Source organism: Poromitra crassiceps, assembly GCF_964638095.1.
Source record: "Poromitra crassiceps genome assembly, chromosome: 4".
Taxonomy (NCBI): Eukaryota; Metazoa; Chordata; class Actinopteri; order Beryciformes; family Melamphaidae; genus Poromitra; species Poromitra crassiceps.
The window spans coordinates 10,312,279-10,329,717 of NC_139626.1; the positions used below are offsets into that span (position 1 = coordinate 10,312,279).

Sequence of the window (17,439 nt, forward strand, 5' to 3'; positions counted from 1 at the left end):
CTCAATTCAATGGACCAGGGACATGAAGGTGGTTTGTTTTCAGATATGTCCAAAAGTGGACAGCATCCAAATGTCAACTTCACACTCTTTCTAGCTCCTACAGAGAGGATGAAGTAGAGGCCAGCCATCTTCCCACACTTCTATAGAGCTCAACAGTCACGTGACATTTTTCGCCCCAGAAGTTATTATTTGTATTTTAATTTTAATTTTGTAACTGTAACTGACTTGTAACTGACCTGTCTTGGCCAGGTCTCCCTCGGAAAAGAGATTTCAATCTCAAGGGACTTCCTGGTTAAATAAAGGTTAAATAAATAAATAAATATTTTTTGTTTTTGCACCAAACCGAATGTTTTATGGTCACTCATGATTCAGTAGGTCACGGGTTGGCTTGGTTCCAGCCGTAAAACTCATTATGTAAGGATTTTTCAAAATGTCTATGGAGAAAATGAATGGGGAACTCACAGGAAACGTCACAAAAAGTCACTTGACCGTTCAGTTCTATGTCCTCAGTTCTTGCACAGCAGTGCAAGGTTTGAAGGTAGTATTGATCTGGTTTGAAGGTAGTATTGATCTGGTTTGAAGGTAGTATTGATCTGGTTTGAAGGTAGTATTGATCGTCATCTGTCAGGCACAAGAAATGACCCCAGTGAAATTGTAAAAGGCACACTGCATGCAATCAAGTCTTGGATTTGGAAAATGTCAAGTAGAACATCTTGTTAGGCCTCTGTTCAGTCTGTTGTAGACAAAATGTCAAATTTGTGGGGAGATTGCACAGCAGATAGAGCATCTGTTTCCAAAGGATTGGACTTGATGTTTAGCCACTTAAGTGATGGCATGGCAGACAACTTCTCCATTGGAATTTCTGTATGGAAAAACACAAATCATACAGTAAATTCATTTGTTGTCATTTCTTGTAAGTTTTCAGAACCAATCATCTTCTTTCACACGTAAAGAATACATAACAGATTATTACCAGTGATGGAGTTCCCCTCCAGATTGATCCTCTCCAGCGTGGATATTTCAGCAAGCTTCTCCGGGAAGATGGAGAACTTGTTGTTAGCCAGGTTGATGCTGGTCAGATGCTCCATTTCTCCCACAGCGTCAGGAAGTTTGGTGAGAACATTGCCTTGCAGCTCCAATTCTGCAAATCACACGAGTAAATCAGACCAAAATCACATCCTGCATCAGAATAATCAGCCCTTTGGTGTGATCAGAACAACCTTGAGCTGAACAAGCTCAAAACTGTAGAGATGATAGTAGAATTCAGGAGGAGTCCCCCAGCAGTGCCCCCCCCCCCTCACCATATACAACAGCACTGCCTACGGTGGAATCCTATAAGTTCCTGGGATCCATAATCTCCCAGGAACTAAAGTGGGAGGCCAACGTAATGTAGCCACCTTCATCAAGAAGACTCAACAGAGGTTGTACTTCCTACAGCAGCTCAGCTCTGCTGATCCAGTTCTACACTGCTACCATCCAGTCTGTCCTCTGCCACTCCATCCCTGTCTGGTTTGGGTCTGCCACCAAACAGGACAGGAACAGACTACAATGGACAGTCAGGACTGCAGGAAAAAAATCATTGGTGCCAACCTGCCCTCCATCCAAGACTTGTAAACTGGAACCAGTTTACTTTTTAACACTTTACCAGTTTAAACACTCAAACGCAGGAATAGCAATAACCCTGCGCAGCAATCTGTAGCACCTACCCCCCATGTATACAATCGGACATTATAAGGATGCCATGTTAACTGCATCCAAGCTAACTAGTGCATTGGCCCAGGTACAAGCATGGTTACGAGACTCATGTCTCATGCTCAACACAAAGAAAACTGTATGTATGATGTTCACCAAACGACCAAATAAGTTGAGCAGATCCTATGTATTCCTGGAGAGAGAAGAACTGGAACTGGTACCACAGTTCAAGTACCTTGGAGTTATTTTGGACTCTAACCTCACTTTCAAAAAACATGTAAAAAAGGTGTCCAATACAGTTAGATTTAACATACAGAATTTCAAACAAATCAGGCCCTTTATCACAACGGATGCGGCTAAAGCCTATCTCCACTGTATGATCCTCTCTCACATAGACTACTGCTCCACTGTTTGGTCCTTCGCTGGTGTCACTGTGCTCAAACCCCTTGAACAGCTCTATAAAAAAGCCATCAAGGTGTTTGACAAAAAACCACAATCACATCATCACTGTGAAATCCTAGAGAAATATCAGCTCCTTAGCTTTAACAATTTTAGAACATTTAAAAGCACGTGTCTAATCTATAAATGTTTACACGGCTTGGCTCCTCCTCCTCTAGGGGAGTTCATTAGAAGGAAGAATAGAAATTTGAGCACAAGGGCAGCAGCTAGGGGGGACTGCGAAGTCCAAGCTAGAAAATCCACGTTCTCAAAAAACACCTGGTCGATCAATGGCAGCACTAGCTGGAACACACTTCCTATGGCTATTAGGGAAAGCCCCACTTTTGCGGCATTCAAAAGCCAGCTCAAAATATGGCTTAAAACAAACCAAATTTGTGAACACTAGCTTAATAGCTGCCTTCCAAATCTTCTTCTCTTCCTGCACTAGGCACTTCACCACTTAAGTGTAACACTTAAGAGAGAGTAGAGTAGCCTTCATATTGTTTCTATGTATTGTTATCTTGTAACCTGTCGAATGGAAGGTGTAGTATTCTTCTTTTAGCACTGACATGCTGCATGTACATCCTGTCTGTGTTTTGCTGTAATTTTGATGTCTGTAATGTGTGGTATCTCTTGCGATGACACGCTACAGGTATATCAGTTTGTTGCGTACATCCTGTCTGTGTTTTGCTGTAATTTTGATGTCTGTAATGCTGTGGTATCTTTTGCGATGACACGTTACATGTATATTTCAGTCTGTGCGTTGAATGAATGAAATGAGTGACTGTTTTGATATTTATTGGGGACAACGGATGTAAATTAGCATTAGCTAACTCCGGCATATTTACATGTTTTTGTATATAGAGGCTTCTGTATTTCTGAACATGTCCATTAATGTGCATTGTCCCGTCACAATAAACCAATAAAGAAAGAAAGAAAGACATATGTACGCACACACACACACACACACACACACACACACACACAATTTGGTTGGATATACGCTTACTGTGGAATAACTGTGTACACACACAGACACAATTTGATGTACATTTACTGGGAAATATCTGACTCAAAGGCACATAGCATACTCTACCTCATTGAGGCACATAGCATACTCTACCTCTCAGCTGAGTGAAGGTTGCAAAGAATTTGACGGAAATTGACTTCATCTCATTGTCAGCCAATGTGACAGCATGAATGTTTTCTGACACGCTCCTCAGGACCTTGAACACACCATCTGGGAAACTAATCAGTTTGCAGCCTGACAGGTCTAGAGAGAGGGGGAGAAAGTGACCATAGGGTTATCATGCATTAACACAAGAGGAAATGCTGGCTCTTCTATATTTAACTAACAAGAACAGATACAGATTACATAACAGATTTAGAATAGTAACAGGCTGTTACTTGAACCAACAATTTTAAGCCTTTGTCACCATCTGTTGGTGAAATTTGGAATAGCAGCAACACCAGAAGATTGTTTTGCCACACTGCTAGGAAACTGGAGAGAGAAAGAGAGAGGAGAGAGAGAGAGGGGGAGAATGAGTGAGAGAGAGAGGGAGAGAGAGCGAGTGAGAGAGAGAGGGGTTGTGGTGTGTGGGGGTCTTACCCAATCTATCTCTCCCCTCCTCTACTGTTTCATTGATCCTCCGGGCCACATTTGCCACTGCCTCAGCCATTTCTCCTATGGGAGCATGCAATATGACGTTGTATGATGTTAACCTTATTTTTAGATAACACGGGATCCACACAAAATGACTGATTCGTTAAATTACCCCAATAGATATAGATATATTCTTAATATTTGCACAAAATGTATGCACATTTTTCCAGGGGCTTCATGCAATTCATGTTATATTCAATTGTATAGACACATAAACTTCAGTAGGACTTTTTCCACAGCAGCAACATGATGTGATGGTTCCGTTCCATTAGGTGTTCAGGTGTCAGGGCCCTGTTGTGCACGACGCTCATTGGACTGGAACAACTAAATGGAATGGACCCATCATGAATGTTGTTAATTACACCTGTGTTTACCCTGTTATGAGTTATGGCATGTAAAAATGGTTGCTGTGAAAAAGGTCCCATTATTGTAACAAAAACTTTGAACTACTTTGAACTCATAATGAACTGATTGCATACTGTCGACCAATCAGAACAATTATTGGTATCTGGTATGTCTGAGGTAATAGAGTACCCATGGACATCCCCTAACACTGACTATACACTGTTATATTAGGGGTACCTTTACATTTACATTCAGTTTGTTAAACGGTAGCATTGATGGGACAGGGACATTGAATTCTCGTTGCAGTGGACCTTTAACGTTACAGTTTCCCTTCTAGGTTGGCTCTGTCTATCCAGCTGCTCAACGTCCAACATGTAAAGTTAAGTTAAGTTATCCTTTATTTATCCCCATGGGGAAATTCATCATCTGCATTTGACCCACCCTCTACTAGGAAGGAACCTTCCTAGAACTTAGAGCAGTAGGCAGCTGCAGTGCAGCGCCCGGGGACCAACTCCAATTCTTTCGCCATTGCCTTGCTCAGGGGCACTGATATATATACAGGACATGTCTTTGATGGGAGGAAACCCGCACAAACACGGGGAGAACATGCGAACTCCACACAGAAAGGACCTGGGACGGACCGGGGTTCGAACCGACCTTCTTGCTGTGCTGTGCGCTGCTCGACACTCCCCTACTGCTACCGCCTGGCGCACAGCTATATATCAATTATTTAATTCATGTTTCATTAAAAGCCCGTGAAGAAGCCACTTAACTTACCCACAGAGCCCACAGCGGCTGCTAGTAGCAGTGTGTAGCTAAGCTAGCTAGCTAGCAGTCAGTAGCTCGCCGTCCAATCAAATGCATCAATTCAGGACAACCAGAGCCAAATTTGGTGAGTGTGTATTTTTAGCCTGGAAGAGTTCAATTCACTGCTGTGGCAAAATGTTGCCACCTGCCGCTGTTCATTACAAAACAGCTCCATTAGGCTACCTCTTCATTATCACCCCAGCTTCGATGTTCTGTGTTAGAAATGTTTGCTTAAACTAGCCTACATAACAAACAATTCTCCTACGCGTTATTATGGAACCCACCGCCGTTTTGGGCAGACCACGCCCTGCGCCCGCCTACACAGCAGTCGAGTCTGGGGAAATCTCTCTGGTTATAAACAATAACATTCAACGACTTAAAGCATTAAAGTCAAGCTGAAACGGCATTTCCAAACTTGCTTATCATAACCCGTGGGCTAGCACTGGGTTTTTCAGAGGAAGCCGCAGAAGTGATCCTGAAAGCTGTAGTTCCTCGAATGGCCACTTGAGGGAGGACACGGAAGTTTAATTAAAAACAAAAATATACAAAGTTTAAAAACTTTCCTTGACACAAAAACACGTGGTTATCAGCAGTTTCAGAAGCAGCTGTTACAGGTAAACATTTCCCAAAACCCCCCACAGGAAACGAGTCCATGCTTATTCTTTTTTTTTTCCAGTGTCAACAAAACCTTTATTTGTATTACCCATTTCAAACATAAATGTATAATGTAATTTTTTTTTAAAGTAAAGTGAATGAGCTGACTGTAAATGAGCGCAAATTGTTCATTGCTGATTATATTTAAATGTGGACAACGAATGAAAAATAAAAAATAAATGACAGCAAACCTTTTCTGACAGATTAGCCATTTGATATGTTGAGATAGAACTTTGCCCTTTTATCAGTGAATGTCTTGACTGATGTTAGATTTTGAAACACTAATTTTCTTTAATGTAAACTGATGATCTTCTTCATCTTCCAACCATCCTGAACAGCTTCCACTTCTCCTAAATCTCAAGGAGCTTCATGACGCATCAATGGCTGATGCAACTTTTCTATAGCAATATATCACAATACTGATGTTCATCTCAATTGAAATGTAGGGATAATATAAAATCCAAACATGTCATTTTCAAATAATATCCCCTCATTTGTTTCATCTCATTTTGAGACACTAATTATTTGCCTATTATCATTCATTTAGAACAGAATTGTTATGAAAGTCACTAGATCAATGGTCTCACAATGTGTTTCCGTTGATAGACGATCATATTGAAATATTGTCCAGTCCAATATTAAGTGTACTCTGCTGTGTGGAGTCTCATGTGTTTCATCAGGGATTGTTTATGAGCAAAACATTTCCCACAGGCGAAGCATTTAAATGGTTTATCTCCTGTGTGGACTATCATGTGTTTTTTCAAGGTTACTTTATGACCAAAACATTTACCACAGACTGAGCATTTAAATGGTTTATCTCCTGTGTGGACTATCATGTGTCTCTCCAGGGTTTGTTTATGACCAAAACTGTTACCACAGACTGAGCATTTAAATGGTGTATCTCTTGTGTGGACTCTCATGTGTGTTGTCAAGTGTCCTTTCTGACCAAAATATTTACCACAGACTGAGCATTTAAATGGTTTATCTTCTGTGTGGACTCTCATGTGTTTTTTCAAGTTTCCTTTATGACCAAAACTGTCACCACAGACTGAGCAAGTAAATGGTTTATCTCCTGTGTGGACTCTCATGTGTATTTTCAGGGTTGCTTTACAACCAAAACTGTTACCACAGACTGAGCAAGTAAATGGTTTATCTCCTGTGTGGACTCTCATGTGTTTTTTCAAGTTTCCTTTATGACCAAAACTGTCACCACAGACTGAGCAAGTAAATGGTTTATCTCCTGTGTGGACTCTCATGTGTATTTTCAGGGTTGCTTTACGACCAAAACTGTTACCACAGACTGAGCATTTAAATGGCTTATCTCCTGTGTGGATTAGTATCATGTGTTTGTTTAGTGTTATTTTATCAGCAAAACTGTTACCGCAGACTGAGCATTTAAATGGCTTATCTCCTGTGTGGATCATCATGTGTTCGTTCAGGGTTTCTTCACGACCAAAACTGTTACCACAGACTGAGCACTGAAATGGTGTATCACCTGTGTGGACTATCATGTGTCTATTCAAGTTTTGCTTTACACTAAAACTTTTACTACAGACTGAGCAATAAAATGGTTTATCACCTGTGTGGACTATCATGTGTCTATTCAAGTATTCTTTTTGACCAAAACTTTTACCACAGACTGAGCACTTACACTGTTTCTCACCTGTGTGGACTATCATGTGTCTCGTCAAGACTGATTTGTAACGAAATCTTTTACCACAAACTGAGCAACTCAAGTCTTTCTTAATAATAACTTTGCTCTTTTTCTGTGAGTGTAAACCTGACTGAGGTTCCCTAGTTTCCATCAATTCTTCATCACTGTCTTCAGTCTCAGGTTTAGAAGAGTCTTCAGTCTTGTGATCACTAGTTGGTTGTAAATTACTATGTGGAAATAAGTTCCTGGCTGGTTCTGATACTCCACAGTCCTCTCCATCAGCTTCTGTTTTCATCTGTTGAGTTGAGCTGCTGGCTAGAGGCTCTGCATCTCTGTTCTCCTCAGTTTGGCTTTGATGAAGCTGTGAGGACTGAGGTTTCTCTTCCTCATATTCAGTCTTCACAGGAACAGGAGTGAATTGGAACTTGGTGATATCAGCCTCCTCCAGCCCTTGAAGCTGCTCTCCCTCCTGACTGATCCAGAGTTCCTCCTGTTCCTCTTTAATGTGTGGGGGCTTATCTCCTGTGTGGACTCGCATGTGTCTGGGCAAGTATCTGTTATTACCAAATCTTTTACCATAAACTGAACAACCAACTTGTTTCTTCCCAAGAAATTCACTGTTTATCTGTGTGTCTAAACCTGACTGAGGTTCACTAGTTTCCATCCAATCATCACTGTCTTCAGTCTCAGAAGAGTCTAAAGTCTTGTCAGTTGGTTGTAAATCACTAGCTGGATTTAAGTTCCTGGTTGGTTGTGGTACTCCACACTCCTCTCCATCAGCTTCTGTTTTAATCTGGCCAGTTGAGCTGCTGGCTAGAGGCTCTGCCTCTCTGTTCTCCTCAGTTTGGCTTTGATGAAGCTGTGAGGACTGAGGTTTCTCTTCCTCATCTTCACAGGAACAGCAGTGAATGGGAACTTGGTGATATCAGCCTCCTCCAGCCCTTGAAGCTGCTCTCCCTCCTGACTGAACCAGGGTTCCTCATGTTCCTCTTTAATGTGTGGGGACTCTGGGTCCTCCTGAAGCTTCTCTCCCTCCTGACTGATCCAGATTTCCTCCTGTTCCTCATTAATGTGTGTGGACTCTGGGTCCTCCTGAAGCTTCTCTCCCTCCTGACTGATCCAGAGTTCCTCCTGTTCCTCTTTAATGTGTGTGGACTCTGGGTCCTCCTGAAGCTTCTCTCCCTCCTGGCTGATCCAGAGTTCCTCCTGTTCCTCTTTAATGTGTGCAGGCTCTGGGTCCTCCTGGTCTTTACTGACCACCAGCTGCTGGGAGTCTGGAGGTACAGCTGCTCTGTGTAACCGCACTACAGGATTTAATAAAACCGTGTCAAGCTTTAGCTTCAGCTTTAGTTGTTGCTCGATCTTCTTTGAATGAGAATAGTCTAGCCTGGTATCAGACTGAATTGCTAACTCGTTACACTCCATTTCCTTCTTCAGAAGCAGTCAACTTGTGGAGTGGGAAGACTCCAAAGTCTGGACCTGGTCTGGACTCAGGCTTCCTCCTCGTCCTCTGCTTATCGTTCTTTCAAACAGCCCAACTATCTCTTCAACAGCCGCAGTTAGTTGCTAACTCACAAGCGCTGTCAGGTTTTGTTTTGGATATTAGACATTTCCATACAGTGACGGGAACCTTTCCTCGTGAACGTTTTGCTGACAAACGTTGTATAGTTCACAGCTCCAATAACGTTAGCTCTAATAGCTTGATTAGCTTCACAGCTAACTAAACCATTCATCTGAGTCCAGAAGAGTGGAGCTTCTTCCTCCCTCCTCTCAGAGCTAAACGGAGCCTCGTCTCCAGTTTATATATCCGTGATAATATCATGCATGATACATACACAGTCTTCTGTTGGTCAATTACATTTGTAAACTATGAAAGGAGTAAAATCGCCTGCGCTCAAGAATATTTACCAATGTACGTTCTTTGTATTTTACAGCGTTATGGAACCGGAACCCACCACCGCAGTTTTGGGCAGACGACCACGCCTTGCGCCCGCCCACTTCATGAGATTCAAACCTGCGCCTCAAAGTTGCAGACTGGAGCTCAACAGTCAAATGTTGGTAAGTATTATTATTCAGTAGGATTCGGATTCCTGTAGGCCTATCTATCTTTTCTGAATTGCATGTAGGCTAACTTAGACCTATTGAAAAATATGACATGATGGAAATTGGAAACTTATAGCCTGTTTATTAGACTATAATCCATAATGTTAGTTTGTATTTGACATCTTGGTATTAATGGCCTTCGTATCTGACAACTTGGTATAATAATGACTCTCCTACTGAAAAAGAAGGGGGACACTTGAGACGGGTGCAGGATGACACCTGTCATGACCATGACATGACACCTGTCATGAACATGAAGGAGGCGTTATGAATGAATGACTTTTCATTCGGGAAATTAGGTCATTATGCAATGTTGACATTGTTTGAGATGTCTTCCTTATGACAACTTGACATTAACCAAGACAGGGTAATTACACCACTGTAGGTGAGGTCAAGGAAAACACTCATGGACACAGCTCATTTGAAAGTGTAATTGCACTTAATGACATTTTAATGCCAACTATGTGATGTTTATGACAGGTTATGTTGTCTCGGACACTTAATGACAACAGTCTTAAACATTCATAAAGCCTCCTTCATGTTCATGACAGGTGTCATCATGTCATGGTTATGAGTATGACTGTGACAGTATCATGTCAGTCGTCATAATGCACACTCAAGTAGGCAAAAGTATTTCACATATAGGCTACGCGATGCTCCAAAATATTTTGCCAGTCAAAATTTCAAATAAATGTAATCTAAAAGTTTAATTTAAAGTAAACACAGCTTTAACTTATCCATTTACATGTTTGTGTACTTTTACACACATATTTTGAAGTATGTATTGTATTGTATACCCCACCCACCCAAATTAACTACTTTCTTGCCTGAGAGTAAAATTAGGAATTTAAATGCAGCCTTACCTTTGAGTCCTGGTCAGGTGTATAACCTACTCCTCTTTTGACCACTGCCACACTCGTGGCTTGGGATCATTCCTGCCTGGTCAACCTTTCATGTATTTTCAAAGGATTTGAATACAATGAACCCCTCTAGTTGGGTTTAGTTTAGCATCAGTACAATCCTGAGTGTGCTGTATATTCAACATGAAATAGCCTACTGCTTTGTAAAGGTAGGCCTAGTAGGCCTGCCTTAATAGTCCCTTTTCACGGGGGCCATTTTGTGTCGAAAAGGCAGAATAAACACAGGTGCAAGCAAAACACTAATGAGGGTTTCCAAATTCCAATCATGGAAGTTGGAAACGCTCATTAGTGTTTTGCTTGCACCTGTGTTTACCCTGCCTTTTCAACACAAAATGGCCCCCGTGAGAAGGGTATATTAGATAGCTACACGTAACTGCTGGTTGTATTTGCTAGATATTACAATCCTCTACAATGGTCTATTTGTGAATGAAAATCAGTGGAATTTGCTGGGACCCGCTGTGGGCACCCGATGAGGAAAAAGAGACTGGTCATTCTGAAACCAGAATAGTCCACTCTTTTGAAAGTGCGTTGGTTCTTTTGTGCCAAACACAGTGGTAGCTGCAGGTAAATATGCCAGTAATGTGAGTGTTGCCAGGGTAGAGGAATCTGTGCTATGTGAATGTTGTGCTTATGTCTGCAGCAATCTTCCAACAGTATGCTCACATGAAATTCAAAGAAGGAAATGCAATGTGCAAAATACACAACACATGAGAGCTCTCTGAGAACCACATGCAAAATGTATATAAATACAAGCGATTTTTAATATTTACAATAAATATACATTATTTTACAGTTACTGGATGTATAGCGTCGTAATAGAAACAGTGCTGGAATAATCGACAATATCATTTCATGTCAACACGTTTGCATAGATTACCGTAAATGGATAAACTTTTACATTAGATGGTGATAACTGAACTGTTTGTTTCCTGACAAACCACAGCTCACATCACAAATAATCATCTCTGACTGCACATAATCCATGACAGTCTTGTCTCAGAGTGCACAATGACAGTTATAATCCATGACAGTCTTGTCAGAGTGCACAATGACAGTTATAATCCATAACAGTCTTGTCAGAGTGCACAATGACAGTTATAATCCATGACAGTCTTGTCAGAGTGCACAATGACAGTTATAATCCATGACAGTCTTGTCAGAGTGCACAATGACAGTTATAATCCATGACAGTCTTGTCAGAGTGCACAATGACAGTTATAATCCATGACAGTCTTGTCAGAGTGCACAATGACAGTTATAATCCATAACAGTCTTGTCAGAGTGCACGATGACAGTTATAATCCATGACAGTCTTGTCAGAGTGCACAATGACAGTTATAATCCATGACAGTCTTGTCAGAGTGCACAATGACAGTTATAATCCATGACAGTCTTGTCAGAGTGCACAATGACACTTATCAAAGAGCTTTTTCCTTCTGGCTGAGATTCCGGGTAAGGCTTTTTAGTGTTCCCTCTTTTGCTGTCAAACTTTGCTTGCTGTCACATTCAGCATGTTCAGCACCAGGGGGCACTCTCGGGGTCTTGTAGGAGGTGATGGCAGCCGTCACTGGCAGCCGCACTCGTCCACGATCATGTCTTCATGATGTCTGAGGAGCATCTCCCCGCTCTCGTAGTACAGCATGCTTAACGGGCTCATCTTGGTCGGGGCGCAGCAGGGTGACACCACTCTGTCAGGGTGGAAATGCTTCAGTAAACTCTGGAAGAGGGAGAGACAAAACATAGACGATCTTCATTTTGATGAGTGACAACGATATTTCTATAATAAAGACCATTCCAGTCTCAAACTTGACTTTTTACGCTAAAGCAAAGATCATCAGATTGCTAACGTTGTATCTCAGTGATGAACTTGTGTCTGAGGCGGTCGGATTTCAATTTGGATTTCGCATTGGGTGCGTTCAGACCTGTACTTTACTGAGATCGGAGCACCAAAGATCGGAGCTGGGCCGAGTTAGAGCAAGGTCTGAACAGGCCCTGAGTCTCTCTCCCTCCTCACCAATGCATATTTTGTTCTGTTCATTTGTTTAATGTAGTTTGTGTTGTCTAGTAGTTATTTCCCCTTAGTTTTACTTAATACATCTTTTTAAATTTAACTTTGGTGTATGACTCCCCTCATATATTACAACACAAGCAACAAATGAGGGGAGTCATACAACAAAGTAAAAGTTAAAACAACAATTTATTAACTAAAACGAAGGGAAGAAACACATTTGACAACACAAACCACATTAAACATATGAACAGAACAAAAGGTACATCAGTGAGGAGGGAGAGAGACTGGATAGGCCCTTTTCACAGGGGCCATTTTGTGTCTGAAAGGCAGGATAAACACAGCAAAAGCAAAACAGTAATGAGGGTTTCCCACTTCCATGATTGGAATTGGGAAACCCTCATTACTGTTTTGCTTGCACCTGTGTTTACCCTGCCTTTTCTACACAAAATGGCCCCTGTGAAAAGGGGCTATGGTCTGAAGGTCTTCTTAAAGGAACTGCTCACCCTAAAATACATATATTCCCTCTAACCTGTAGTGCTGTTTATCCATCTATATCGTTTTGTGTTAGTTGCCTGAATTTAGGAGATATCGGCCAGAGAGTTTCTGCCTTCTCTCCAATACAATGGAACTGGATGGCACTCGGCTTGTGGTGCTCAAAGTGCCAAAGAAATACATTTGATAAACTCAACAGCAATGTCTCTTTCCAGAAATCATGACCCCGTTACTCAAGATAATCCACAGACCTCGTTAGAGCAGTTTCATGGAGGAACTATTTTCTTTTGACCGAACTACACCCGCTAGCTGCTAGCTAGTTCCTACATGAGACTGCAAAAGAAAATAGTTCCTACGTGAAACTGCTCACAACAAAGTCTGTGCATTATATTGAGTAACCAGGTCATGATTTCTGGAAGGAGACAATGCTGTTGAGTTTTTCAAATGTATTTTTTGTGTGCTTCGAGCACTACAAGCCGAGTGGCATCCAGTTCCATTGTATTGGAGAGAAGGCAGACATCTCTACGCCCGATATCTCCAAAACTCAGGCAACTATCCCAAAACGATATAGATGGATAAATAGCACTACAGGTGAGAGGAAAAATATGTATTTTGGATTTTAGGGCCCAATTAGTGCACTGGGCCCAGGTGCACCCAATCACTCCAGCAAGACAGGGCCAGGAGAGTGGGAGGGTCGACTCGTCACAAAAGTTAAAATCTTATCAGATGGGGGACCCTGGGACAGGATCGTATCAAATGGGGGTCCGTGCTTTGTGCCAGTTTAGGGGTCCCTGGCATGAAAAAGTTTGAGAACCACTGCCTCAAAGTATTCACTCTCCTCCTCAACTACTGTTCTGACAGCATAGCTCAGAAGAGTGAGTTTAAAGGACTCCTTCAGCTCTGTCACAACATATACAAATAATATCATTTAGAAAATATACACACTGCAGCACCAGTGGTATGTTTCATCTGTAAACAAACAACACACACACACACACACACACACACACACACACACGGGAGGCTGGACCCCACAGGTTAGGGAGGATCTTTTTGTTTTACTTTTTCCTAATACGCTGTGTTGTTTATTCATGGGTACAGTAGACAATTTTACTATATGTTTCACGATATAATTCTATTGAAAAATACCTGTACTACATATGACCAAACTCTGTCCTCCTCAACCTTTCAAACCACCAGCCTCCACTGCCTAACTGCTCTACATGCTGCAGCACTCACCTGCATATAAGCATGATTAGTTGGATTCAGATCTTCTCCAAGAGGACTGGGGCAATCACCTTCACAGCGATAGGCATTATATTTCTTAGGGAAGATGATCCACGATCCCCAGCCAATCTGATTAAAGTCTACATGCAGGTCGACTCTGCGACAGAGGGCCTTTTCACTCGCTCTCTTGGACACCTGTGGGCCTCTCATTGTCTGCTCCCTCTGGCCCCGTTTGCTCCTGTGCCTCTTTGGCCGGGGGACCTTTTTCATTTCAGCGGGGGACCAGAACTTGGATTGTTCGGCTGTGAGGAGTAAGCTGGCTTTGGCCTTGGAGCTTTCATCTGAGCCCGTGTGCGAGAAGACGACCAGCAGGGCCCTGTCGCTCATGCCGTGCTCTCTTCTGGTGCTGGCCACGTGGACAGGAGGGCCCGGGAGCGACAGGCCTCTCTTGGTCTCCTCCGTGGTTCTCTTCCTCCACGCTCGTTTGTGTCGACTCCTCACCGTCTGTCTCTTTCCGAGCCAGCTCAAGAGAGGCCTCGTCATGTTGAACACCTTCCAGTTTTGCGACGACGTGACCAGCGAGGAGGCGGTGAGCTGCCCCACCAGCTGCTGCTGCTGCTGCTCCTGACAGCTCCTCTGCTTGTGGCACGTTCGCTCACGCTGGTGATAGATCTCCACGGTGATGTTGGAGACGCTCGTCGTCGGTGGGAGCCGGAGCCTCAGCTCCGCCGCCTGGATCTGCTCGTCAGCCAGCAAGGTGTGCAGGTCAAAGGTGGCAACCCAGCGCCTCTGTCTGTGTGTCACACCTATGAGGAGAGGGACATAGAGAGATGAGCATCATATTTAGCAAAGTTATCAAATATTATGTGTCATGCCTTTTAATGCAAACTGATCACTTATAAGTTATAACAAGTTTATAAATGCATCAAAGTGATCATTCGGCATTAAAAGGCTCAAAAGTCAATAGGTCACTTATCCAAATGAAAAATTAGGCTGCTATAATATTTCTATAATAGTCTAATAAAGACTTATAGTGTGTCTGGGGGGCACTCAATAGTGAGTTATAGTGACCTCATCATACTTCATATACCTGCATCTGCTGTGACTGTATCTATAATATTTTCATAATAATCCTATATGAACGTATAGTTTTGCTTTGATATTATTTGTGTATCATTCTAAAATAGAATAGGCATATATAATTGCATTTTGGTAAGTGCCTATAATGAAAATCAATGATAAAAAAAAAGTTTGATATTGAGTAAACTGTTAATACATTTCCAGATGGCAATTTTCTGCAAAACAGCTTTGCATGGGCCTATATATTGGACAAAAATAAACCAGTCAGACTCGGATTGTTACAATTATAGGCTGCGACCTGCATGTGTAAATTAGGGCAATTCATTGTGGTTCAAAGAACAGGTGTGGCAGCCTATAATCAATCAAAAAAGATGAAAGCTGGTACATTTGACTGCTGTATTGATCAGCGTATTGATCTATTGCTTTTAGATTGCTGATTAAAGGTAGCAAAGCATCTTCAGGAGCCGCATTTCAGGTGCTGGAAGAGACGCCATTAATCCACTCAAACCAAACACCGGCCGAAACCAATCATTTCACTGCCACTGCTGCGGCTTCTGCATATCCTCATTCAAACAAATAGGTAAGAACTCTAGCACCTAGCAGCGAGGTGGAATTGGACGCAGCAGCGGGGAGGGCGGGCTGCCCCCGTTGGCTGCTTGTGCCACCATGTTAAATCCCGACCTCTAATCTAATCAAGCCAAGTGTGAAAAGAACTGAGGGAAGTTGTTGATTTGAGTTAACAAGAGATTTGTATAGGGGGATGTCTGGCAAGGTATCTAATCAACATCACCTATTTAAGAAAAAAGAGGTTTGCTTTGAGAATTAGACAGAAAACCGGCCTTTTCACACGCTGATCCCTGCATGGTTATTCACCCCCGCCCCCCTCGAATGGGATGTGGATTCAAACCATCTGAGGTCGTCTGGCACACACACAGCTTTGACAGCGCTGCACTTTGGCCATCCTAAAACACTAACATTTCAGAGGGTCTGTAATTTAAATGATAGGACATGTCTCTGGGTGACATGCTCAGAAATCATTTTACAAAGTTTTAAGGGGAAGAAATCTGAAAGTTTCATAAAACAGGACAAATAGGCTAGGCATCGCCTACATTTCACAAGTAGGCTATATGTTCAAATCTAAACCCTATAGGCTACATGATCAGCATGAATGGCAGAAAAAAGCAGATGAACTTACTTTTAGCCATCACACTCTTGACGGTGTCTGCTTGTCTCGCCGCAGCTCGCTCCGTAGCATCCATAGGCTGGGATAAATTGGACTTGAAATTCCGGTAGAGGTGCACCATGTAGGTGGGCAGGTGGTACCCGGTGGTCGAGCGGTCCATGACGGCGAAGCGGTGCAGTGACCTGGCGTAAAGTCCATCTCTTGCCCTGTGCACCACCCCCTGGGCCAGCAGCAGCACCAGCAGAGATGCGTGCAGCGCAAAGCCCAAAGCTCCCAATGAGCGCATGTTTCAGCAGGCGCGCTAATGACAAATTCCTCTGGGGAGAGATTAGGGGTGTCTTATATATACCCTCACCCACCCACCCCCTCATCTATGCCCCCCATCGCATATTTAACAAGTAGCTGAGAACATGAAAGGAAATTGACATGCGTTCTCAAGACTTGTTACTTGACAGCTCATCATCCATTCAGTTGGTAATGAGGCGCCTGGGTGCGTGTTTACAAGGAGCGCCGTTTTTTTTGTACCATAATGTGGTCTTCAGACAGCAGGCCTATTTCTCGAGTCTTAATTGTTTCAGCCTACACACACACACACACACACACACACACACACACACACACACACTGCTTAACTGTTAAGCTTTTACCAAAGAGGCATGTATTAAATATAAAATAGTGACACCCTGACGAGAGAAAAAAAATCACTCAATATTCAATTGTATCAACATATATAGCTAGGCTATATATCATCAACAATAATAAACAATATCCCTATAGGCTAGGGATGATATTGTATGAATGTTTATTATTGTTGATAATATAGGGACTTCAAGTGTGACAGTGGTATTTTTTTTAATCTTCTATATCACTATAACTTATATGGGTTTATAGTAGGCCTATGTCTCAATTGGTCTCATCCTTCTTTAGATTTTTGTTGTTGCTGTTGTTGTTGTTGTTGTTGTTGTTGTTGTTGTTGTTGTTGTTGTTGTTGTTGTTGTTGTTGTTGTTGTTGTTGTTGCTTCTGTTGTTTCCTATGGCTTCACTAATAGTATTCCTACAAAATTCCTATTGGGCCTCACGTGAAGTTTGAGATTATATGACATGCCAGTATTTTTTTATTTTTTTATCTCATAATGGCCCTATAGTGCTATTGATATTTTATAATACGCT

The 17,439-nt window shown here is 42.2% G+C and overlaps 2 protein-coding genes across 2 annotated transcripts; both read right to left on the reverse strand.

Moving 5' to 3' along the window:
* Positions 1-544: 544 nt before the first annotated feature.
* On the reverse strand, positions 545-3,809 carry lrrc20 (leucine rich repeat containing 20; the record flags this gene model as incomplete). Its single annotated transcript, XM_083634981.1, has 4 exons — positions 545-862; positions 974-1,141; positions 3,254-3,403; positions 3,740-3,809. The coding sequence occupies 4 exons, from the start codon at positions 3,807-3,809 to the stop codon at positions 729-731; spliced, it is 522 nt and encodes a 173-aa protein (XP_083491107.1). The 3' UTR covers positions 545-728.
* Positions 3,810-11,840: 8,031 nt separating this feature from the next.
* ndr2 (nodal-related 2) lies at positions 11,841-16,555 on the reverse strand (the record flags this gene model as incomplete). Its single annotated transcript, XM_083634917.1, has 3 exons — positions 11,841-11,993; positions 14,019-14,812; positions 16,282-16,555. The coding sequence occupies 3 exons, from the start codon at positions 16,553-16,555 to the stop codon at positions 11,841-11,843; spliced, it is 1,221 nt and encodes a 406-aa protein (XP_083491043.1).
* Between the last annotated feature and the right edge of the window lie 884 nt (positions 16,556-17,439).